The sequence below is a fragment of the Coenobita brevimanus genome, chromosome 50 (genome assembly GCF_032717465.1).
Source record: "Coenobita brevimanus isolate Jiangsu-jjx chromosome 50, ASM3271746v2, whole genome shotgun sequence".
Taxonomy (NCBI): domain Eukaryota; kingdom Metazoa; phylum Arthropoda; class Malacostraca; order Decapoda; family Coenobitidae; genus Coenobita; species Coenobita brevimanus.
Window position 1 is genome coordinate 44,607,777 of NC_137003.1, and position 26,810 is coordinate 44,634,586.

Sequence of the window (26,810 nt, forward strand, 5' to 3'; positions counted from 1 at the left end):
AAAGGGAAAAGGAGAAAACAATAAGTAAAAAAGTTAACAAAGACCAAGAGGAAAAACAAAATAAGATAAATAAAAAAGTCCATTGTTTGAAGCTTTTCCGGTGGTTCCAGTAGAAGATAATATAGTAAGTAGAAAACAAATTAACACTTAAAGAGGATAACGATGCTGAAAGAAGTTAATATACTTGTATCTTAAAGGAAAAAAATAGGAACCCAGTACTGAGAAAGTAGTAAAGTGAGCATAAATAAGTAAAGAAGAAAAAGCAGTACTGAAAGAAAAAGTTAAGTGCATCTGGTCTTTTTTTTTTTTTTTTCCTTTACTGGTACATCGGAAGTTTCGGCCCCCCCTGACCTAACGCGACCTGACATTGGCTAACTCGGGTCTCTAATTACCTCGCCCGGAACGACATGGTGGAGAAGAAGCCGGGCTGGAACGTGACTGGAAGTGGCATGGTGCTGGAGTCTTTTTTAAGGGGAAACGCCACGACGGAGAAAGAGTCGACTTGGAACGCTGGAAGGCGGGAAAAATGGTTGGATGGTGGGAACAATGAGAAGGGCCCCTCTGGAAATGAGTCTGCGTGGAATATTACTGGAAATGAGTCGGCCTGGAATAGTACTGGATTAGGTTCAGAAATGGGCCGCCTGCACTGGACGACCTCCCCTGGAAGCGAACTGCCCTGGAATGCAACTAGAGGAGAACTGGAAATGAATCGTCTGGGCTGGACAGACTCTCAAAGTTTGTCTGCCTGGAATACATCTGAAAAGGGATTTAGTGTGAGTCGCCTGAGTTCTAACAAAGCTGGAATAGAGCTTGGAGTGAACCGTCTAGCCTGGAACGAGAGCAGAACAGAGCTAGCAGTGAAACGTGTGGATTTGAACGTGTCTGGATCAGGAGGTTTGGAAAATGACCATGTATACTTAAACATATCCAGAACAGGTTTGGAGATGAGCCATCTGGGCCTGAACATAAGTGGAACAGGTCTGGAAGTGAACAATATGGAGTTGAACCTAACTGGAACAGGGCTGGAAACGAACAGTATGGGATGGAGCTTAAATGGAACAGGGATGGACCATGTGGGGTGGAATGAATCACGTTGGAGGAACTTGAGTAGCTCCACTTCAGCGAACAACATCTCGTCTGTGTGGGTGTGGGATGGAGGCCTAGGGGGGGCAGGGGTGGATATGGAGGTGAACGAGTCTCGTGCTGTGAACGAGAGCGAGTACGACTACGACTATGAGGCGGCGCTGGGCACATTCTTCTGGGGTCAGCTGCTGCCGCCACTGCTGATCTACTCGCTGACCTACCTGCTGGGGGTCACCGGAAACTCCCTCATCATCTTCACCATCTGTCGCTTCAGACGGCTCAGGACCACAACCAATGTGTTTCTGGCGTCACTGGCGTCTGCTGATCTGCTGCTGCTGCTGATCTGTATACCAGTTAAGGTAAGAGGCTTATATTCCTTTATTGATGCTTTCACTGCTTCCTTTATTGATTACTTCATTGCCAGCCTTCCTTCCGTCCTTCCTTGCTTTCACTGCTTCCTTTATTGATTACTTCATTGCCAGCCTTCCTTCCGTCCTTCCTTCATTTATTCATTCATCCATTTACTTTGCCCTTCACCACCCCAGCGCCTTCCTGACATCGCTGGCGTGGCTTATTGCTGGTCTTTGTAGCGTTTAAGGTAAGAGATTATAATGTTAGTTGCTGCCTTCGCCAACTTCATCATTGTCACCTGCCTTTCTTCATAACTCTCTGCGTCCTCGTTGCGTTGTTAGCGTCTCCCTCTTTCCTTCATTACATCCATCCTTCCTTCACTACATCCTTATTTCCTTCACTACGTCTTTTCGTCCTTCCTTCCTTTAGTACGTCCTTCCTTCCGTCTAATTCCCTCCTTTCATCACTTCTTCCCTCCTCTTTTCACGACCACCTTCCTTCCATCACTTTCTTCTTCCTTTCATCTTTACTTCCTTCCTTCCTTCCTTCCCATCTTCTGTTTATTCATTCTGTCTTTCCTTTATTCCTTCCTTCCTCTCCGTCACTTTTTTTTTTATCGTTGTTCATTTATTGCCTTCATCATTTCTCTCACCTTTTCCTTTGTTCAGTCACCATCTTCATTACCTCTCTCAGTTTTTCCTTCATTCCTTCCTTTCCTTCACTCCTTTCACTTTGTTACTCACCATGTCCTTCATTCACCCACCAATTGATCCATTCTTCTGTCCGTCCATCCATCCACTTCCCTTCTATAGGTTCGCTCCATCACAGCCCGTCCTTTTCCATCCAATCCAGTCCTCTGCAGAACCGGTTCATTTCCATCCATCCATCCATCCATCCGCCCATCCATCCGTCAATCCACCCGCCAACCCATGAGTCCATCCATCCATCCATCCATCCATCCATCCTCCCACTCACCCACCCATCCATTCCTCCAGCTTTCCCACCACTTTCGCCTTAGCTGGCCATCCCTTCTCAGTTTTCTCTCCCTTCCTCCTTTCTGTCTTTCTTTCTCTCCTTTCTCCCGTCCGGTGGAAACCAAGGTCGCTTTTTCCTCACTTTGTATGCTTCAGTCTCCCTTCTGCCTACCACCAGACGCTTTTATTCAGCTTAGTAGAGGGACTTTCTTGGTGGAGTATTAGGGACTATCACCATTAACCCCCTGGCTGCGATTAAAACCCCCCTTTAGCTGAGAGAAAAAGTCTGGCGGGAGCAGTAATAGACTAAGTGGGTGTTCTTCGTTCTTCTATTATATATAATGCCTCTCTCTCTCTCTCTCTCTCTCTCTCTCTCTCTCTCTCTCTCTCTCTCTCTCTCTCTCTCTCTCTCTCTCTCTCTCTCTCTCTCTCTCTCTCTCCCCTTGTTGTTTACTTTCTTTCCATCTTTATCCTTCGTTTTTCGTATTTGTTTTTATTTCTGTTCTAAACATATTTTCACCTTCATTTCTTTCCGTTCTTTCCTGCATTTCTTCCTTCCTTCCTTCCTTCCTTCATGTTTAAGAATTAATTTTTTTCTCGCCGTCATTTTCTTCGTGGATTCAATCTTTTTGTCTCCTCCTCCTCTTTCAGTCTTTCCTTCCTTCCTTCCTTCCTTCCTTCCTTCCTCACTTCCTCCCTCCTCCTCCTCCTCCTCCTCCTCCTCCTCTCCCGGTGCTATCACAACTTCTGCTTCTTCCTAAACTCCCCCATTTCTCTTCCTTTACGCCTCTTCCCTCATTCGTCTCCTTTAAAGCTCTTTTTATCCCTGCTGTCTTTACCACCTTGTTTTATATTTCCCTTTCCTCATCCTCATCCTCATTCCCATCCATATCCTCATCCTCATCCTTGTTCCTCCTTTACTCCTATTATCCCTCTCTCTTGTTTTGCTTTTCTTTGTTGCTGTCTTTCTTCTTCCCCTTACTTTTTCTCTTCTGTTATCCTGGTATATTTTTTTCACGTTTTCGTCTCCTCCTCCTCCTCCTCCTCCTCCTCCTCCTCCTCCTCCTCCTTTCCTCTACTCTCCCTAGTCCATTTTTCTTCTATCATTCCATTTTTTCCTCCTTTCCTACTTTTCCCTGTTTGTTTTTCTTACTCTTCTTTTTTTCTTTTTTCATCCTTTTTTTGCTCTTTTTTTCTGCGGTTCTCTTTGTCTTTCATTTTTGGTATTCGTGTCACCATCTGTTTTATTACCTTCCCTTCTTCCTCCCTTCTCTCTTTCCAGTATTCCTCTCTCTCTCTCTCTCTCTCTCTCTCTCTCTCTCTCTCTCTCTCTCTCTCTCTCTCTCTCTCTCTCTCTCTCTCTCTCTCTCTCTCTCTCTCTCTCTCTCTCTCCCCCTTCCTCCATTACTTCGCTCTCCCATTTATTTTCTGCTTTACTGCGTTCCTCTTCCTCTTTTATTCTCTCGTTTCCTCTCTTCCTCCTCTCACCGCTTCTTCTCTCACACCTTCTCCTTCATCTGTTTTTCCTTCTCTTCCTCCCTTCTCCTCTTTTCTTACCTTCTCTTCCGCCTTTGTTGTCTTCTTATTTTCTCCTCCTCTTCCTCCTCCTCCTTCCCCCTCCCTTACACTCTCATATACTCTCTCCTCTTTTCTGTCCCTCCTCTCGCCCTCTCTTCTTTCTCTTATCCTCTTCCTCTTCTCCTTCCTCATTTTCGTCTCTCGTCCTTCCTTTCTCTCTTCCTCTCATCACTTGCCCACCCACGTCCTGTTTACCGCACCATTCTACTCTTCCTTTTCCCTAATATTCACCTTTATTATTCTTTCCCCATTCTCGTCTCTCATATTCTCGATTTTTGCTATCTCATTCTCTCCTTTCTACTCTCCCCCCCTCTCTCCTTCCCTCTCTCCTTTCCTCTCATCGTTCCTTCACTCCCTATCGCTTCCTCCCTCCCTCTCCCTTTCCCCTTCCCTCCTTATCACCACTCTCCCTCTCCCCTTCCCTCCTTATCACCACTCTCCCTCCCTCCCTCTCTCCCTTCTTTATTATTGGTCCCTCCCCTTGTTTACCTCCTGCCTTCTTCTCTCTCTCTAGCTTTCTCTCATTTTCTCATATATTTTCTTTCGTCTCCCTCCTCCTCTTTTCTCTCCCAGTCTTTCCTTAATGCCTTGTCGTCTTACTTTTTCCTCCTTTTTTCTCTCTACTTTTCACTTTTTCTGTTTTTTATTTTTTTCATTTCTTCCATTTCCAGCTTTTTTATGCAATTCAGTATCTACGTCTGTCTGTCTATCTATCAGTATAGTATCTCTCGGTTTCTGTATATCGGTATCTTTACTATGTCTGTCTGTCCATCTGTCTGTATAAAATCCAACGGTGTCAATGTCTCTACTATCTTTCCTTTTATCGATTAGCATTTTCATCTTTATTTCTACATTCTTCCCACCCTATAAAATTTACTTCGTGCTTCTTTGTCCTGTAAGGTGTTGCTTCTCTCTATTTTCTTGTATGGCTGATTTTTTTTATTATTATTATTTTTAAGCGGGGAAGCTTCAGCCTTTCTGTCTTAATTGAATCTTCTGGTATTAAGGAGTAAGTTATTTTAATTCTATGAAGGCTGGATGATTGAGTGAGAAGGGTATAATTAGTGTGGTTCTCTCTCTCTCTCTCTCTCTCTCTCTCTCTCTCTCTCTCCCCCCTTATTCCCTCTTACCCTCTACCTCGTTCGTCTTTCCTAGCCTTGCCTCTTTCTCTCTCTCTCTCTCTCTCTCTCTCTCTCTCTCTCTCTCTCTCTCTCTCTCTCTCTCTCTCTCTCTCTCTCTCCTTCCCACTCTTCTCATCTCCCTCCCCCTGTTTTTTCCTCTCTTTGTGTGTGTCTCTCTCTCCCTCTCTTCTCCTCATCTTCCCTCTTACTCTCTCCCTCCCGCTCCCTCTCTTTTTCTGTCTCCCTCTTCCTCGTTTCCTGCCACCAGTGATTAAGTGTGACTGCATCCAGAGTGATATAGCTCTCCTCACTCTCACTCTCTCACTCTCTCACTTTCACACACACATATGTACGCATTCCTCGTACGCTTAAACACATGGCATTCTCTCTCTCTCTCTCTCTCTCTCTCTCTCTCTCTCTCTCTCTCTCTCTCTCCACACACACACAGAAAACTATCGAGCAACATAATTAATCTCGTCTCCAGGGAACCACGAAGCACCATTTCCTCTTTATAAAAACGCAGTCTCAGAAGGCAGCTCATGACAGGCTTGAGATGATACTGAGACGGCCCTTATGAACTGGCCTGAGAGAGAGAGAGAGAGAGAGAGAGAGAGGGAGGGAGAGAGAAGATTAAAGCATTTCACAATTTCTTAGAGACAGGCTTAGTTTACCTGGGCGATGATACACCATTTTCATTTTCATTGTAGTCTATTCAGGATATTTACTCAAGAAACACCGTAATGAAGCTGATTATAAAGTACTGACGTTACAATTAATCCCTTCCATCAAAAGAAGTGTATTTTGCATATTCCTGCGGCCATTTTTACGATTTTCTTGACTCTTGGGAACATCTTTGCACTGAGGAGCTGTTGGGCTAAGTTGATTAGTTTTTGCAGAGGTAAATAGAAGCGTCTGTTGGTATCAGGATAAAAAAAAAGTCCTTTGATTGAATCTCTCTCTCTCTCTCTCTCTCTCTCTCTCTCTCTCTCTCTCCTCAAAAAATTGCTTCTTTTATACTCTCACCTTCCACACTTCTCGTTTCTGTGTCATTAACCCAGCATTCTCTCACATTCCTCTCGCTCTCTTTCTTTTACTGTCTTCCTCTCTCTATCTGCCTATTTCATCAGATTCTTTCAGCTCAGCCACCACGTAGAATCGAGCTGAGAATCACTGAGAATCATAAGTTTTAATAAAGCTTCTTCCTTTACTGGTATAGATAGATAAATATACAGGTTGATATATAGCTGTAGATAGACAGGCAGATAGATAAAGATCTGTAGATAAAATAGACGTGGATCTGTAGATAGATATATAGATAAACAGGTAAATAATTTATAGGGAGACAGGTAAGAGGCAGATAGAAGAATAGAGACAAACATGGAGAGAGAGAGAGAGAGAGAGAGAGAGAGAGAGAGAGAGAGAGAAGGACAGACAAACAGAATACTGATTAAACCGACCTCAATTCAACGCATCTAAAACTAAATCGCATCAGAGGGGCCATTGTCTGCCACCAGCTATACCACTCAGTCTTAAAAATTCCTAAAAGACTGTAATTTCCGGTGCACTGAGGTCTATTTTCATCCTTTTTATCATATGCGTCCGGTTTACCACTGACGCATCACCGAATATGTAAGAAGAGATAAATACATATATATATTTGCTAGGTTAGTGTGTGGGGAAGATGTTGTGTGTGTGGGGGGGACGGGTTGTGTGTTTGTAAGTGAGACAGACAGACAGGCAAAATAAAAATAGAAAGAGAAAATTAAATTCTCCCACACTCACTCACTCACCCTGTGACACACACACACACACACACACACACACACACACACACACACACACACACACAACCTCTCACGCTCGCACCCTCTCTCGCTCACTTTCACTTTCATACCGTAATTGAATTATGAAGTTTGCTCTTGATCAAATTTCCTCACTTACCTACTCTCTCTCTCTCTCTCTCTCTCTCTCTCTCTCTCTCTCTCTCTCTCTCTCTCTCTCTCTCTCTCTCTCTCTCTCTCTCTCTCTCCCAGTTGAACGTAGAAATTAATAGACTTGATTAAATCTGATCAAAACTTTTAAGTTAGAGAGACAGAGAGAGAGGGGAGAGGAAGGAGGGGGAGGGAAAACGAAAAAGTAAAGAGAAAAAAGTGGACGATGATGACAGGAAAAGAGAAAAATAAATAGAACACGAAAATGAAGGGGAATAGGAGAAGGAAGGTAAAAGAGAGAGAGCGAGCGAGCGAGCGAGAGAGAGAGAGAGAGAGAGAGAGAGAGAGAGAGAATTAAGTAGATACACCAATCACACAGACTGTGCTATTCTCAGTGCATTGTCTTGTCGTACTGATGCTACAAAGATAATTTCTCTACTTACGAGAATTTAAGAAAAAGGCAGCAAAGCATCTATTTTCCCCTGAAGGTTGCTTAGCTTTTGGCACTCAGTCGTACAGGAAAATAGACAGGAGCGATAACTTGCAGGGCTGATGTGCCTGGAAAATATTTTATAGGATCGGCAGAAAATGATGCTGAAAATGAAACTCTTATTCGTATCAGTAATAAAAGTAATACGAGTAGTTGTGTGTGTTGTGTGTGTGTGTGTGTGTGTGTGTGTGTGTGTGTGTGTGTGTGTGTGTGTGTGTGTGTGTGTGTGTGTGTGTGTGTGTGTGTTCTCATTTAATATTCCTCCTTCACAAGCATTATACAGCTTTCCGCAATATCTGCCTGTAAGGAATTTCTAGGAATGGCGAATAGAATTTTCATCTTCACATTGAGCAGGCTTCCCAGTGCTTCTCGCCTTTCAGCTGTGAATCCTGAACTATATCGAGCTCTGCCTGAAGTGAAAATATTAAGTTAAGTTGGAAATCTGAAGGGTGTGTGATGAGAGTGAGAAGCTAGGATTGCTTCATGTCTTTTGAACCATTTGTCATGCAGTGTTCCTCCATTATCCCTTGCCACGAACGCTTTACCAGAGAGAGAGAGAGAGAGAGAGAGAATGCAGTCGAAGTTTTCTGAGTCATAAGATTCGGAGAAAGCGAATTTGTTTTGTAGTCTTTCTTTGGTCTGGCGTTGGCTTTAATAAAATAGTTGACGAAGTGGGGGTCCTAGAACTGAACAGTCGGAGAGAGAGAGAGAGAGAGAGAGAGAGAGAGAGAGAGAGACGAGCAAGGGGAGCGAAGAGATGTGAAGGAAAAGTAGATTAGTGAAGCAAAATGAGTTGGAAGAAAGGAAAGAGGAGGGAGGAATTGGATGAGTAAGTGAAATTGAGATAGAGAAAGAGAGAGAGAGAGAGAGAGAGAGAGAGAGAGAGAGAGAGAGGGAGGGAGAGAGAGAGAGAGAGACTTGAAAGGTGTGGAGAAGTGAGTAATTGGAGGAATAAGTGAAAGGCGTTATGGAGGGAAAGAGAAAAGTTATAATTTCTCTCTCTCTCTCTCTCTCTCTCTCTCTCTCTCTCTCTCTCTCTCTCTCTCAACAATATCCCATTCTTTTCTTTCAGTCTCCCCTCCCTCTCTCCCCTCCATTGCATCTCTTTCCCTCTGTTTCCTTTCAACTCTTAATTTTCCCCTTATTTCAGCCTTCCACTTCTCCACCTGTCTCTCTCATCCTCTCTGACTTAACCCCGTTCCACCATCATCATTTCCTTCCTTCTCACTCATTCTCGCCGATCTCCCTTTATCATCCATTTCCCTTCTTCCCTCTCATTCTTTCCTCTCCATCCCTCTTCTCCCTCCTTGTCACTGTCCCCCACTCATCCTTTTACCTCCCTCTCACCCTTCCCCTTCCAACTCATCCTTGTCTCTTTCCCAATCTCAATCCATCTTCCCTTCTCCTCCTCCCTTCCTCTCTCTCTCTTATTTCATCTCATCCTCTCAATCCTATCTTCCGCCTCACACTTTCTTCTTTCTCCTTCATCAGTGCCACCACCCCTGCTCTCTCCCCCTTTCCTCCTCCGCCCCCCTCCCCTCTTTCTCTCTCCCATCTCATCACTTTCTCTTCCAAGTCCTCCTTCATTCTTTCATCCTCCTCCCCCTTCCCTCCCACCCCCCTTTTAACCATTTCCCCCCTTTCTCCATCGCCATATATCCTCCCCCTTATCTTGTCGTAGCTATCAATACCTCTCCTATTTTCTAAACCCCTCCTTTTCTCCCCCTTCCTCATCCCTTACCCCTCCTCTGTCTTTCCTTTCCCCTACCTCCCTCCCCATCCATCTCACTCCCTCACCCCTCCCTGTCCTTCACCCCTACCTATCTCCCCCATCCCATCTCTATCTCGCCCCATACCTTGGTCCTTCTCTCGCTCCCTCCATCCATTTCCCCATACCCCGTTCCCCCTCCCCTCCTCCCTCACCAGTCAGTCTTTCACCCATTCTCTCTCTCTCTCTCTCTCTCTCTCTCTCTCTCTCTCTCTCTCTCTCCTGCCTTAAGAGAGAGGGAGAAATGGTATAGTCACCTCACCTATGAATATATAATGAGGTTCCAGAGAAAATATTTGCTTTTCTCCTCCCTCTGCGGACACTGGCTTGTTTGTGGAGTATGTTGGGTATGTTGGGTATGTGGAGTGGTATACTGGGCATGTGGGGTGAAAGGTTGGGTTTATGGATTGGTATTTTGCGAATGTGAGGTGTGTGAATGAGGTTTTCGTGTTGGTATGTTGGGTATGTGGCATTGCTATGTTGGGATGTGAGGTGGTATGTTAGATGGAGTGATATGTTGGGTAGATGGGGTGATATGTTGGGTTGATGGGTAGTTGGGGTGATATGTTGGGTAGATGGGGTGCTAGGTTGGGTAGATGGGGTGATTGGGTAGATGGGGTGGTAGGTTGGGTAGATGGGGTGATGTGTTGAGTAGATGGGGTGATGTGTTGGGTAGATGGGGTGATGTGTTGGGTAGATGGAGTGATATGTTGGGTATGTTGGTGGAATATTGGGCATGTGGGGTGGGTATGTAGTAATCAGTGGGTATGATAATCTAATTATGTTTTATGCAATTTTAAATATGATAAAAATTTGTCCCTGGAAATTGAACTCAAAGATCAGTATGCAATTTCAATTATGCATCAAAATCTGGACATAAAAAAATGAAGCCCTTTTACGTGACATTCCTACTGCTCGGCTATATTAATAATGCCTCTCCCACACCGTTACATACGTTGCTTAGAATCGTGTTGAATATAAGTGGCCTTGGAGATTTCGCAACTCCTCCTCCATAGTGATTCATTCTGCACATTCCACCTCAGTATCCCCTCGTGTGTTGTTAATGTAAGCCAGGATGATATTAACTCTTTTTGGATAACATATAAGAGAGTGGTAAGGTGTAATATGGAAAATAGATCGGTAAGGAGATGGTGTTGCCAAGTCTCCCATGCCACACTGAGAAAGAGATGGATATGTAGTGTAGCGTTAGTGTCTTGGCGATTTAGTATTCATGGTGCGTCTTTCATGATTCATTGTTGCAACTGATACACCCTGTTTTCACCCTACGGAACTGAATCACACCCATAAGTTAGGAGAGTTGTGGCTGCTTAAAATTCGGTGAGCCTTAGTCATGAGGTACGAATGCGTCTCCTTGGTCACCAGTCTAATCAACCGTCCAGTCTGACTGCTCTTGGCCATGAATCGAGTTGAAAAAGTTAGGAATCTTTGTCAGGCGAAAATAAAGGGACCATAGGCGATTTATTCAGCTTAGGGGGAACTGCTAGGACTGACGGTATTGCGAGCGTAACGGGGTAGTCCATATTATTGCGCATCCCTGGTCTCGTGTGGAATGGGGACGGCTCAGTCAGTGTTCCTTGTTCTGCCCTCCATCTTTCTCCACTGCCCATAATCCTTTGCATACACCATACTGTCTTTTTATGTCCATTGTCTGCGTAGTTATTTAGTAATTTCAATAAGGAGCCCGTATTCTGCACGTCCCACACCAGCAGACTGAGCCGTTCCCTAGTGTCTTTGTAGTTATCCAAGCACCTCTTCCTCAGCGACTTAGTTTTCCCATTTCACCGTAATATCCCCCTGTAGGTCACTTAAATCGCTCTTAAAACGGCAGAGGTGACGTACGAGAGAAAAGTAAGATACAGTAGGTAAAATAAATCGCTCAGGCAGAGATGTTACGAAGTCTTCCATGCTGCCTAGAATACTGACAAAAACGGCGCAATATCCGTACGACCCTGAACCGTAGCCTCAGTTGACCGGATGCTAATTACCTTCCCTCGTTATTTATAGGGGACAATGACAACGCTGGTAACCCCATTGTTGGCTGGGTAATTATGCTTAAAAACATACGTATTCATTGCTGGTTCACACACACACACACACACACACACACACACACACACACACACACACACACACACACACACACACACACACACACACACACACACACACACACACACGCACACGCGCACACACACACACACACACACACACACACACACACACACACACACTATTTATTCATGTCTCTCTCTGCCTATCTGTCTCTGTCTGTCTGTCTCATTCAACGTTCACACACACTGCCGTATTCCCCATTCTCTCTCTCTGTCTCTCTACCGATAACATAAACAACCCAACCTTGCAAGATCCTCCTCCTACTCAGCTTCTGTCTATTTGCCGATGTATTTGTCTGGGCTGTCTGTCTCCCAAACACCCCAAACACAGACATAACAGACAAACACCCCTCCTGCTTGCAAGAGGATCCCCACATTAGACAGCAAGCAATTCTGGCCAAAGTACCTCATTCTCTCTCTCTCTCTCTCTCTCTCTCTCTCTCTCTCTCTCTCTCTCTCTCTCTCTCTCTCTCTCTCACACACACACACACACACACACACACACACACACACACAAGGCAATGCGGGGTGGCTATATGTATGTATTAGCCTGCCCTAATATGTATGTATGTTTAGGGCTCGGCGAGACGGAAGGAAGGAAGGAAGGAAGGGAGGAGGGAAAGATAAGGAAGGAAAGAAGGATGGAAGGGAGGAGGGAATGATAAGGAAGGAAGGAAGGAAAGATGATTATGGAGGGAAGATGGATGGAAAGAAGGAAGGTAAGAAGAAAGGCTAAATAGGGAGAGTGGATGAATGGATGGAATGAAAGAAGGAAGCAAGCAAGCAAGCAAGGTAGGAAAGAAAAAGAGAATCCATGGTGTTTGTGAGCCGTGCATAGGTGATGATTGTGTGTGTGTGTGTGTGTGTGTGTGTGTGTGTGTGTGTGTCATATGATAAGTAGGATGTGTGTTGGGAGTGAGGTGTGTGTATGTTGAGACGGGACTGTGGTGTTTGTGGTGTATGTGAGGCGCTTGATGAAAATTTGTGTGTGTGTGTGTGTGTGTGTGTGTGTGTGTGTGTGTGTGAGAGAGAGAGAGAGAGAGAGAGAGAGAGAGAATATATATATGCGAGTACACCACAAACAGAATAAAGTTCAAAGAAATTGTATAACAAAGAGAGATAACCAAATACGAAGAGGAGGATCTGAAATACAAAAGATGGGAAGGAAACAAAAGAATTGCAAACATTACAAAAGGGAAAATAAATACACAAGGGAAAATATTTGGAGAGAGAAAGGGGGAAAAACAAAAAATGTGGACCTAGTTTTGTCACTGTCATGTATATAATATGTTCTAGGGACTCTCTCTCTCTCTCTCTCTCTCTCTCAGCAAACCACCACCATTGAAGCCCAATACTGCCTTTGCACCGTAATTGCAACTTGTGTATATCGGGCATTCGGTAAACAACGTGTGAATGAAATTGGGTTAGTTTGGGTAATTCTCCCCCATTTTCTCTTTTCTCCTCGTACTCTTCCATATCCTTTCCTCCTGTCCTCCTTTTCTTTCTCCTTTCATTCTTTTCTATTATCCTTCTACTCTTCCTTAACTCTTTTCTTATCTTCCTCCTCTACATTCTTTTCTCCTCTTCCTTTTCTTTCTCCCTTCACTCTCTTTCATCTTCTTTTACTCTTCCTTCACACTTTTATATACTTCTTCTTCCTCTCCCTCTTTTATCTGTTCCTTTCTTTATTCCTATTTTCCCTTGCACTTTCTCCTTATTTTCCCTTGCACTTTCTCCTTACTTCCTTTCCTCTTGTCGATATTTCCCCTTCATTCTCCTTCTGACATTTCCTTCTTGCTTCTCCCTCCATTCATCCATTCATCCTCATCCTCCTCCTCCTTCTCCTCCTCTTGTATCCGTGTTTCCTTTCCATATATTGATTTTATCATTTAGTCTCCATCTGCTCTCTTTCTTTTCTTCCCTTCTATTTATCATTTTTGCCTCCTCTGGCTCTCCTTATCTCTTCCTCCTTTTCTCTGCATCCCTCACCCTTTCCTTTTTTCTTTCTCAATGCTTACCCCATTCCTTCTCATTTCCTTCCCTTTCCGTCATCTGCATTTTCTCCATTTCTCTTACTGTACTCTCTTATCGTCCATTCCCATTTTCAGCAGTCACCCGTCTTTTACACCCTCTCCCATCTCTTCCTCACTCTCTCTCTTTCCCTTCCCTTTCCCTATGTGATTATCCTTCTTTCTCTTTTCTTCCCTTCAACTTTTTTCGTTCCTCTTTCTTCTTATAAATTTACTTCTTCCCTTCTCTTCTTCTTCCCTTTCATTTCCTTGTCCTTTCTCGTTCCTTAACCCTCTTTCTTTCTTCCCCTCCTTAGTTTCCTTTTTCCTCCTTCCCGCCTCCTTTCCTCCATCTCTTCCCCTTCCCTCCTCTCGCCATCTTCTCCCGAGTGTCTCTTCAAAAGTAATCTAGGCTCCGTGCGGTGAAAAACGAGCGTACCCGCGGTTTGTTGACGTTCCTAGCCATCGAGCCTCCCGCGGGATCCTTAAAATTCCTCACCCCGAGTTTAATAGCAGTTATAAGGAAGGTTTTATGTACCCCTGCCACCCTGTACATAAAGAATGGGAGCATGAGGAGAGAAGGACCGAGAACGAGGGGAAAAAAGGGGGTGGGGGCGATAATGAGAAAAGGGAGTCTGAGGGGAAGGAGATCGAGAACGATGTGGAAGGATAGAGTGAAAAAATAAGAAAATGAGCCAAAAGGACACCATAATTATTTTGATTCTCCGCTAAACGATTAAGTCCAAAAATAAATTACTATTATTAGTAAATAATTGACTAGAGCTTTATCTAACTCCTCCAGGTCGAATATTGTTTCCTTAATTAAATAAAAATCGCCGAGACAGCCAAAATGAAAACACACACACACACACACACACACACACACACACACACACACACACACACACACCATCATCATCATCGTCATCATCATCATCATCATCATCATCATCATCATCATCATCATCATCATCATCATCTAGGGGTTAAGTAGCGAGAAGGAGAAGTAATGGGCCATGACAGAGAGTCTTTGAGGGGATTTTTCTCGTGGTCAGCCGGGGATTAACTGAGGGATTAGGAGTGTGGCACAAGACAGATAGTGGTTTTTGTTACCACCACCCTGGATAATATCGGAAATTAGAGCTGCTCCAGTACATAAACCTATACTCCTTTTACTCTAACTTGGCCCAGAATTTTTGCCCTTTTGTAGTTTATTTCATGTAGCTCAGTGGTTGAAAAAGGTAACAGCTTAGCATCCTTCATTTAGCACTTCTTCGTGTCTAGCGTCATAGTCTAGTGCTAAGCTATTGTTGTAGGTCAGCATTCAAGATGGAAAGATGGCATTTTTTTTTAAAGGCCAAGTTATTGTTAAAAAATAGTGTAGTCATAAGGTATCATCGTTTCAGATTGTATTATATATCATCATCATTTATATCATGTCTGCTTCATCTCTTTCATCCTCTCCTCTCGTCTCCTCTCTTCTCCTCTCTTCTCCTCTCCTCTCCTCTCCTCTCTTCTCATTTCCCGTTCCTCCCTACCCTCCTCTCCGCTTCCTTTTCCCCTCCAACGTATTAGCAGCCCAAGAACAATACGTCAGCCTGTCAGAATTTCCCCCATCCCTCCGGATACAAAAATTTTAACAGGTTTTGCTCTCGTTTCATCCTTTTTTCATTCTTTCTTTTTTTTTTCGGTCATCTTTCAAGTTTAAACGATATGCATTTTTGGACAGAGGGAGCTGAATTCCAGGTCGGATTAAAAAAAAAAAAAAAAGTTGGTTGCCTCCTGTAACTACAATTTGCGTTTGTGGTATGCTTAAGAAAACACACACACACACACACACACACACACACACACACACACAGATATAAACAGGTGTGTATGAAGAAGACTTTCTTATGATGTCCAGTTTGTTGACATCTCTTCCAGTGGAATTTTCTAAAGGTTTATTACGCTCACCTGCAAATATGTTAACTGATGAACTAAGATGACGAGAAATAAAACGACTGTAACCTGTATTATCAGTATTATTTTGTATTTCCGTTTACTGTATAGGTTACGGATATTAGAACATACGATGCGGTTTCAAGAAGATTTTTTTTTTTTTTTTTACGCTGACACCAAAATCGGAGTTAGAGTCAAGGGTCCGTCATATTGTTAGTTAATTTATGGATATGACTGGTGAATATTTTTTGGAAGCTGTGTAGAGGGCGTATGGCAATAATAGAATGATCTGAGTAACCCGAAGGAACGTAATACGGTATGATAAAGCAAGATAAATTGCTTAGGAAAAGGTGTTGGGAAGCCTGTTAACCGACGAGAATAGAATCCAGTGAGGGAGGAATCAAAATCAAAATTTCATTACTAAGCTGTCTCCTCACCCCACTCCTCATCCCAGCGCCAAACTAGTGTCTGCAGACTTTCATCTTACGGCGAAGTGACATACTGTGATGCGGCAACTGGTTCTCAATATGGAATTATGTATTAATAATAGTAGTTGCAACCCTAGGCTTATCTGAGTGTGAACCCGATGGGCTGTATGCAGGAGTTGCCATTCTGGACAGCACCGTCTTCCTTTTGGATGATAGGAAGGGGATTGAGGGACGTTTGTATAACCAGGCAGCTCCACCGCCCGGTCATATCAGTGTCACCTATCCAGAACCAACAAGGAAGTTGCCTAATAGCAATTAATGAGGCCTGACAAACTAGGCACCCGGTAGAGGAAGTATCACCATAGCAGGAGCCTTCATTATGGGTGTTTGTTGTGATGAAAAGGCCTTCCGCGGGTAGAGTATAGGCAGATTATGTTTACTTTGGACATACTTTGCTGGAAGATGAGACTTGCTTCAAGGGGTATATTATGTTTAGTTTGGACATTCTCTGGGGAAAATGAGTGTAAATATTGTTGCTAGTACAGACATAACGTGTTTTCTTATCTTATTGTTACCTTTAGCTTCGGTGAAATTATGGAGATAGCACATGAATAGACAGACTGACAGAGAAGCTTTCATAATCTAATTAAAAGTAGAAAGCACTCGATAGACAGATAAATAGATAGATAGACAGATAGAGATATATGTATAGATGTGTTTATTTATTCCTTCTTCCGGTTCCAGATCATCTCAAAATTTAATCAGCTCTTCCTTGATCCACTACGTACTTATCCACCAGAGTTCACTGACATCCAATTTTTTTTAACCCAAACAAACAGACACAGGTGAATGCATAACCTCCGTCAAACATAGCTGATGGAGGTAAAAAAAAAAAAAAAAAAACTACAGCGTGTCACATCTCGTAGCACAAATTAATGGAACACTTTTTGCTCTCTCTCTCTCTCTCTCTCTCTCTCTCTCTCTCTCTCTCTCTCTCTCTCTCTCTCTCTCTCTCTCTCTCTCTCTCTCTCATTATTGAACATGGCTATTTTATCTTCGCTATTGAGACTTTTTTTTTTCCTTTATTTAGCTGAGAGAAAGTACCGCATAGCTACAAGGCCTGTGGTTCTTTCACCTTAACTCTACCTACATTTTATTTATTTATTAATTATTTACTTATTACTTTTATTCACCCAGTTCATTGGGAGAGTAAGACATTATGTCGGGTCTGCATCCATTCATAGCACTTTTTTTTTCTTTTTTTTTTTTTTATCCACTGATCTGCAGTGAAAGCAGAGGGATGGCAGTTTTAGGCCAAGTTATAGTGAAAAGAGCATAGTTTTCCAGCACTTAATTCTCATCAACATGGAACGAAATTTTTAAACTAAGAAAAATTCCTACATTGTCAGAGAGAGAGAGAGAGAGTGTGTGTGTGTGTGTGTGTGTGTGTGTGTGTGTGTGTGTGTGTGTGTGTGTGTGTGTGTGTTAATTCACAACTTTTTTCCGATCAAACTAGACGATTTTTTTTTCAGGTGTAATCTGAACAGAGCAAAAAAAAAAAAAAAAAAAAAAAAAAAAAGAGGAAATAATTATCCAGCTAAAACCAGACGATTTTACGATTTTTTTTTTATATTTAGCTGAGACAAATCCCCCACAGCTAAAAAAAAAAAAAAAAAAAAAAGCAGTTTGTGTGTGTGTGTGTGTGTGTCCAGGAAAATGGAATCCATGGTACCATTTTCCATAAATTAAATATAAAGTGCTGTTCATGGCTCCCTTGTGGGATATATTTTGTTCCCCTCCTCGAGAGAGAGAGAGAGAGAGGGGGAGCAGATAGAAAAAGGTAGGGCGATGAGTACAGTAAACTTAATAGGAGTTGTAAATAGACAGACAGACAGATAGATAGATAGATAGACTAATAAATACTGATATATACTGTAAATCGATACATAAGCCGATAGAGAGATAGACAGATAGATAGACAGATGTAGATAAAGTTAGACTGATAGATAGAGACATAGCTATACGCAGACAGATATAAATACATTTCTAAAGATAATTATCCTAACATCCTAGTCTCTTTTCCCAATTTTAATATATTTGGTCTCAGCCTTAGAGTTAATTAAAATGTATATTAAGTGATTGATTAATATGTAGGAGATTATCCGTCAGCGTTTATAATAGATTTTGGAAGCACGCGATGAACTGCGAAATATGACGAACGAAAGTATGCGAGATTTTGCCCTTTTTCATCTCTCTCTCTCTCTCTCTTTCTCTCTCTCTCTCTCTCTCTCTCTCTCTCTCTCTCTCTCTCTCTCTCTCTCTCTCTCAGTGAAGTGTGAAAAATGCGTAGAATTATGAATTTTATTCTTTTATTTCCTTCTCTATGAAATATTTAAAAAATGCATAGAGAAAGAATGCTACCTTTTATTTTTTCACTTTTTTCGTTCTTTTTCGAAATTAACATGATTCTCATCTTCAGCTAATGAAAAAGAGAAAACAGCAAGAGTCGAAATATATAAAAAAAAAAAAAAAATTAGATCCGATTCTTTCCGGACAATTTTATACCAGCAAATTCCAGATGATTTTGTTCCAGCTAACTCCAGACGATTTTTTTCTAAATTCTCGAGGGCTTAATTTGTACTACCTACACGCCAGAGAGAGAGAGAGAGAGAGAGAGAATTATGAGCAAAATATTACACCCGATTCCCATATGCCAACAATGGACTCTTTTTCAGCTATTAATGCCCCCTTTTTTTTCAGTTATTAATGCCCGCCACATGATGATACTCTGATGGGATTTTGGTAATGGATTATAATATGTGAGTAACGACCGGGTGGGCGATGTTGGATTGGTGTGGTCAGTTACATAGGTGTGCTAGTGGTGGTGGTGGGATGTTTTGTTTTTGTCATTATTACTATTATTATTATTATTATCATTATTTCTTAAAATTTAAATGGCCGTTACTCGGTGGCTGTTTAACCTAGAGCCTTCAAATTTTGTCATCGTAGTCCCCATTTGGCCGCTTCATATGGCATAATTGGAAGGAATTTAGATAACCGGATCTCCTGATATTAGCCAGAACACAGAAAACCAAATTCTTAACACTACTTCAGAAACCACTTAAGCTAGAAAACTGAAATTTTTATAGCATATACCCTTTGCCGAGGCAAGAATAAAAAATTATAGAAAGACCATCAAAAGTTTGGTCAAGTTAGTTATATATATGTCTGGATGTAACTGTAGCTCTCTGCCAGTCTATCTATCTATCTATCCATCTATATCTGTCTATCTGTCTATCCATCTATCGTCTAACACCTTATCTTTCCTTGCAGCTAGCCCGCCTCTTCTCCTACTCGTGGACCCTCGGCGCCGTAATGTGTAAGACGCTGTACTACCTGCAAGCGCTGTCAGCCATCTGTTCTGTCCTCACCCTTACCACCATGAGCATTGAGAGGTGAGAGACTGAGACAGAGAGAGAGAGAGAGAGAGAGGTGACATTAAGTAGGTAAGCTGACAGACAAGAAGCACAAAAGTGAGAAAAATTGCCTGGTTGATTGAGAGGTAAGAGGAAACAGACACACAGACTGACACCGATGGTTAGATAATTAGGCAGAATGTTTCTAAATGTTGATTGATTTTGTGATGGTTTGTCTGGAATTCGACTGTCGATTGCGAGTAATTATATTTTCCTGGCAAATATGTTCTGGGAGGAAAAGGAATTCTCTACTACTTGCCTTGTTTTACGGAATGTGATTGACGTAGTAGTAGTAGTAGTAGCAGTAGTAGTAGTAGTAGTAGTAGTATGAGCATTTGGTGTCTTTAGTTATTATTATTATTATTTTTTTATTATTATTATTTTTATTATTATTATTATTATTATTATTATTATTATTCAGGGCTTGAAAGTTGTGTGAATGATCGTGTGTTTCATTTCACTGGGCACACTGTTCATAGTTCTCCCATCTTCGTACTTTCTCCTTCTTTCTCTCGGGGTCCTACCTTACGCCATCGTTGGTGGGAATAAGGCTCTGGTTGATGATGATGATGATGATGATGATGATGATGATGGTTTTTTATTAGTAGTAAACCCATAAAGTCAGTATTCATTTCGCTCTCTTTTTATAATAATCCTAACACACTGACATTAAAATCAGTTATTCACGTACATTACACGTATTAAACCATCATTCTCTTATCAAGGTCACCTCCCGCATCACCGCTCTCCAGAATACAGGGGCTGACACGTAATTTCATACATCAGCCGTTCCAAAAACCTCAGTAATCACCGAGACTGATAAAATTAAAACCTCATTTGGAGAGAGTGTAGGGAACAGAGTGACCGAAATGGCTGCAGTTAGGGCTATAGCAACTGCAAATGTTTTTACTTATGTTTATGCTTATTTTAATACGGCTACTTGGGCCCTTTTTATCTAATGCGTTAAATTGGATGTATTTAAGTGCTAGTTGAATGCATAGTTGAACTAGAAAGGGATAACTGGAGTATATAATCACTTTCATATTGCGCCAGGTCGTTGGGAACGGTGCAGGATTTTCGCGCCAATTCTCCGTGTATTCAAACTCTCTATTATCCGCTTCTGTCGCTCTCAATATCGCGCGATCATTCAAGGCAGCTTCAGATCCGGGATTCAGGGACATGGGCGTAGGAGATCAACTGTCCAGATAGCTTGAAATAAATGCTCCGTAAGAAAGATGGATGGTGGGGTGTGTGGCGCGCTATGGCAGCTGTAAATGGGATGCTGCCTGTCGTTCTGGATCGCTAATGTTATTGTCATGGCGTTCTCTCAGCTTCAGTCCCGATGCTCGCTTGTTTGGGGATCGGTTGCGCCACGCCTGAGGACATTTAGATCCTGCTAACAATGGCATTGAGGCTTGTGTAATGGCACTTCCAAACGAGATCCATCATTTATGCCTAAATTTGAGAGTTCATCGAAAGCATATTTACCCCAGTGTCGAAAGCATATTTATTTTTGACCAAAGCTTGCCATTGTGTGTGTGTGTGTGTGTGTGTGTGTGTGTGTGTGTGTGTGTGTGTGTGTGTGTAAAGGTTGTGCAGTAATAAAGATCGAGCTATTTTCCTCTGAAAATCCTTCCTCATCTTCCACGCCAATCAGTGTCATTAGCATTTACTGTTTTAGTGTCATTTTTCTTTCACGTTGTCGCCTCAGCTTCCGTCTTTTCCCTCGTTCAGGGTATTCCTTTTAAAATCCTTATTCTACATTAATACATCTGTCGTATTCATTTGTTATATCTGTTTTTCACGTATTATCATTTTTATTTATCAAAAGCTTCCTCGCTATTTGTCTTATATCGTCCTTCATTTGTTTCGTCTTCCATTTCTATACGTTTTATCATTTGTTATATAACATATATTTTCTTCGTAGTGAGAAAATAAATGTATTATACCTATTCGTCTTTCTCCTCAATCTCTTTCTTCCTTCTCAGAGGTCATCCCCATTATCATCACTCATTTTTTCTTTTCATTTCTTTATCCATTTATTTCTTCTTTGTTAGGCTCCTTTCTTCGGTTTCATCTTCCTCGTTAACCCCTCTCAGTCAGATTTTTTTTTTTTTCATTTTGTTCCTGTTATTTCCAGACGATTTTACTTAACTTAGGGGCAGCATTTCGAACGGGGGAGGGGGGTGATGAAGTAGCTTTAAGTAACTTCATTGCGAGAGGCCTGTCCATGGGAGTAGAAGTAGTAGTAGTGGAAGTTGTATTAGTATTAGCAGTTGTAGTAGTAGCAGTAGTAGTTGCAACCCAAGGCTCATGTGGATGTGAACCCAGTGGAAGTTGCCCTCCTCCTGCAACTCACCATCCTGCTTTCGGGGGATGAAGATGGAGGTGAGGGACGTTTGTATAACCGCGTTGAGGAGCAGCTTGGTTATATCTGTGCCACCACATGAAGACGTCCCTCCCTAGCACCACCTCTCGTGTTTGAAATTATTTAGTCGCAGTGGTACTTGTCATTATTTGAGCTGCTTCTCCCCCTCTTCTTTTTTCAGTGACCATTTTGTTCTCCTCCCCCTCTGCCATACCCATCGTCTTCCACTTGTTTTTCAGTATCTGTCATCATCAGTCTCTCTCTCTCTCTCTCTCTCTCTCTCTCTCTCTCTCTCTCTCTCTCTCTCTCTCGTATCCATAATATTTCCTCTTCTTCAGTTTCAGTCTTGTCTTCCTCTTCAGTATTCGTCATTTTCTAATCTTCAATCTCCGCTTTCCACATCTTCAATCTTCGCTTTCCTCTTTACTTCCAATCATCCATCCTCTTTCCTCTTCTTCCCCTCCGCCAGATAAGAAAAAGGAAATATGAAGCCTCCCTCCCCCCTCTAAGCTCGCACCATCTCGGGATCAGCCTCCTCCCAGCATCCCTCAGGCCCCGCCATAATGGGCTTTGTCTGTGAGGCGTGATGCTCTTTTGTCGACGGTGTGGGAGATTTTGTACCGTCTATACCTTAGCGACGCGATGCTGTTTTGTCGACGATGTATATCTCGTAGCGTCTATAATTGGTGACGAGGTGCTCTTTTCTCGACTGAATTGGAAAATCTCGTAGCCTATATAAATAGCGACGCGATGCTCTTTTGTAGACGGTATAGGAGATCTCGTACCGTCTATATCTAAGCGACGCGACGCTCTTTTGTCATTGGCATGGGGTTTTTCGTGTCGTCTATACCTTAGCGACATGTGAGGCTTCGTAGCACTTCTCACTAGCGCTGTTCAATCTTACATCTTGCGAGGACATTTGGCTACTGCATGAAAATACTAATCGATCATGCAATCAGTGAACGTTAAAAAAAAAAATCGGAGAATGAAACGGGTTATGAGAAGCAGAAAACATTGCACAGTAAATACTGGTAACGCTGAACTGGGTTGCGTAATGTATGGACCACCCTCAGTATCTCTTGATCTATTTCACCAGGTATTACGCTGTTCTGTATCCTATATCTGTACCTATCCGTCTATCTATCAATCTATCTATCGCACTAGATACTAAGCCATAGTGTACCCTATCTACTTGTACCTGCCTCCTTATCTATCCACTTGTCTATCTATCTGTCTATCTGTCTATTTATCTATCAGTCTATCTATCTGTATCTTTCTCATCAGGTACTACGCCATCGTGTACCCCATGCGTGCGCAGTACCGTTGCACCATCTCGCAGGCCAAGCGGTTGTGTGCAGGCCTTTGGTTCCTCTCCCTCCTCCTAGCATCACCCACAATACTTCTGCAGGTACGTACCGTTTTTATCGTTTACTTATTCATTTATTTGTTTAACTGAGGAAGGGAGGAGGACAAATTGTTGTTTTCTGTTTTATTTATTTATTTATTTATTTTAAGGGGGGAAAAAGGGACGATTATGGAATTATTAGATTGTAGAGTGTATTACGATCCATTATTTTATTATTATTTTATTTCATTACGATAGTACTTAGAGAGTCAGATGCGTAGAAGTAACTTACGATGATTTTTCGCTTCGTAGTGATGGAGTCGGGAGTGGTAATATTTATAAAAGTAACTAAAAACATAAAAGTAACTATAAAGGTAAATTGTGGTAATTTTCTTGCTATTAAAATGTGTCTGGAAAATGAAGAGGCGAGCAGAATTGGCGGCACATGAGGATTTTTTTTTTTTTTTTTTGGGGGGGGGGGAGTTGTAAGCCTCTCCTGAAGTTTTTTTGCTAATTTCGGGGGGTATTTGACTGTATTTTAAATAGCATAGGAACATTCGCAACGCCTCTTCTTGAGCGATTTATTCTACTCATTAAAACTACAGTATATACAGAGCATCCAAGAAAATGTTAAGGTGTATTACAGGAAAAAAAATCGCTGAGGAAATGGTGTTGCGAAGCTTTCAACGCCAGTAAGAGGATGGCTTATTTTTTAACCTCGATTTTTTGCCAGAAGTTAAATTTGTAATAGAAACCAGAAATACAGTATGTACGTTGATATAGTATGCATGAATACTGTGGGTGGGAAATAGTATTGGTGCTCACGATGTCACCCACAATATATGATATCGTGTTTTCTGTCTACAATATCAGTTTTCCTTTATACTCCCGGTGTAATATCAGCACACCGACTGTGCCGTAGATAGATAGGTAAATAAATAGAAAGATGGATAGGTAGACAAATAGATAGATGATAGATAGATAGATAGATAGACAGGCAGACCGACATAGATAGATAGATAGATAGATAGATAGGCTGTATATAACCAAGGCTCAACAATGAAAACGGTAACAATAGTAACTAAGTGATCATTTTTATATTTACTGAAATGGTCGACTGACAGTTAATTCCCCAGATTGACAGACAAGTAATCTTTACCAGTATTTAATAATTCATTCTGATAAAATAGAGACGTACACACAGAGATTATATTGACGTGTACACACCGCACAGGTACACATGATGGTACACACACAATTACACATGGATGTGAGGTTCCGGGTGGCAGTGTACTGGTGTGTACGGGACTGGGAGAGGCCACAGGTGCATATGATGGTACATACACAGGTACACATGGAGGTGAGGTACCGGGTGGCAGTGTACTGGTGTGTACGGGACTGGGAGAGGCCACAGGTGCATATGATGGTACATATACAGGTACACATGGAGGTGGGATACCGGGTGGCAGCGTACTGATATGTACGGGACTGGGAGAGGCCACAGGTACACATGATGGTACACACACAGGTGCACATGGAGGTGGGGCACCGGGTGGCAGCGTACTGGTGTGTACTGGACTGGGAGAGGCCACAGGTACACATGATGGTACACACACAGGTACACATGGAGGTGGGGTACCGGGTGGCAGCGTACTGGTGTGTACGGGACTGGGAGAGGCCACAGGTCTGGCGCACATACGAGACCTTCATGTTGGTCCTGGTGCTGGTCCTGCCTGCCTCCGTCATGGCGGCTGCCTACACGGCCATCTGTGGTGCCGTTATTACCACCGTGGCGCAGCGGAGAGCAATAACTGGCAAAGGACAGATGTGAGTATAAAAGAGTGGTAATATCATGCAGTATCAGTCAGTCATGGCCACCCACTACACCGCTATCTATAGGGCAGTTATTACCCTCATGGCACAGCAGCATGATATGACAGAGATGGGACAGATGTGAGTATTATTTGGTATGCCCTAAGCGCCTAATAGTTGTGTTGTACCAATCTGTCATGGCCTCCACCTACACCGCAGTCTGTGTCGCAGCTATGACCAGCGTGACACAGCGGCGTGACATTACTGGCAAGGGGCAGATGTGAGTACCGGCATCATTCATTGTTTGTTTCTATATGACCAACCTGTCAAACAGTCAATCAGCCAGTAACTTAAATAATCCGTTATTCAACCTATGTGGTAGTCACTCAATTATTTAGGCATTAAGTTAATCAAAATATTTGCCCCAAACATTAACATCCTCGTCACCACCACCATCACCACCACCACCATCATCATCATCCACCTGTATCCGTTCTCTTCCGACTTCTTTTCACTTGCCATATTGAGTGTTACCTTTGTCTCCCCTCTCCTTTCTCCCCCCTTCCCCTTCCTTCCCCTTTTCCTGTTTTTCCCTCCTCCTCCTGTTTTTCTCCCTCTCACCCTTTGTCTCCCTTTTTCGTCTCCCCCTGTCTTTTCTTCCCCTCCCCGCTCTTTCTCCTCGTCCCTGCTACTCTTTATGTCACCCTTTTCCCCTCTTTTTCTCTTGCCTTTCCCCTTCCCCATCACCCTTCCCCTTGCCCCTCTTAATCTCTTCCCCATTCCCCTTCGCCGTCGACCTCTCTTCCTCTTCCCCTCCCCTTCCCTTTCCTCCCTTTTGTTTAGCCGTTTCCCCCTTCAGTCCCTCACTCCTACCCAGTCATCCAATTAATTTGATGATAAACGCATGAACTCCGAGTAATTGGTAGGAATTATGTGGCAGGAATGTATTTGGCTGGAACGTATGTCTGGCTGAAATATTTTAAAACTACATTGCAGTTCCCACCTTTGGCTGACCTGCCTTTGATAGTGTTTAAGTATGAAGTGTTTAAGCATGAAGGACCCACATTCCGGGTGACACACATTCCATCAAAATTATCGATGCACAGTTTACGCGAAACAGTCCGACAGCATAAACGATGGACTGTAGAATATCCATGGACAGTGTAAAATATCCGCGGACAGTGTAAAATATCCGCGGACAGTGTAAAATATCCGCGGACAGTGTAAAATATCCGCGGACAGTGTAGAATATCCGTTGACAGTGTAGAATATCCGTTGACAGTGTAGAATATCCATGGACAGTGTAAAATATCCGCGGACAGTGTAAAATATCCGCGGACAGTGTAAAATATCCGTTGACAGTGTAGAATATCCGTGGACAGTGTAAAATATCTGTGGACAGTGTAGAATATCCGTGAACAGTGTAGAATAGCCGTGGACAGTGTAAAATATCCGCGGACAGTGTAAAATATCCGTGGACAGTGTAGAATACCCGCGGACAGTGTAAAATATCCGTGGACAGTGTAAAATATCTGTTCTCCGCCCTGCTTTCACGAGAATGCCATATTCGCTTATTAGCACGTTTTCTGTGCTATACCCGTACATAGTAGGTATTGTTATTATCTACACACCCATTCGTTGTTGTCATTTGCACATCCATATTTTATAACCATCAGTGGGAAATGGGTAATAGTTCCAAGTATGACCTGCAAATTTTCCGTGGTTAATGCCATGGACGACACTGATAACAGATAATGACTGATAAACAACACTGCGTTGTTCCCTTAGTGAATCACAAGTATTAACACTTTCATAGTATGGCACAAAGAGAAAGCACTGTGTAATTAAATCAGGGCGTCAGGAATGCAACATGAAATCAAACTGAGATAATAATAAAAAACTAATAAACACACATGCCATCCAGTGCCCCTTATCCTTTATCATACTACTCAATGGCAACAGAAATTTGTGTAGATTGTTGAATTTAACACTGAAATCTTTGA

General features: G+C 42.5%; 1 protein-coding gene across 1 annotated transcript in view; it reads left to right on the top strand.

The window, feature by feature from the left end:
- Positions 1 to 407: 407 nt before the first annotated feature.
- Positions 408 to 26,810, top strand: part of LOC145399769 (G-protein coupled receptor 54-like) — a 42,484-nt gene continuing 16,081 nt past the window's right edge. Inside the window, exons 1-4 of the mRNA XM_080272318.1 lie at positions 408 to 1,442; positions 19,140 to 19,261; positions 22,935 to 23,058; positions 24,614 to 24,822. Coding sequence (XP_080128444.1) covers positions 408 to 1,442; positions 19,140 to 19,261; positions 22,935 to 23,058; positions 24,614 to 24,822 — 1,490 coding nt within the window. The remainder of the gene's footprint in view (positions 1,443 to 19,139; positions 19,262 to 22,934; positions 23,059 to 24,613; positions 24,823 to 26,810) is intronic.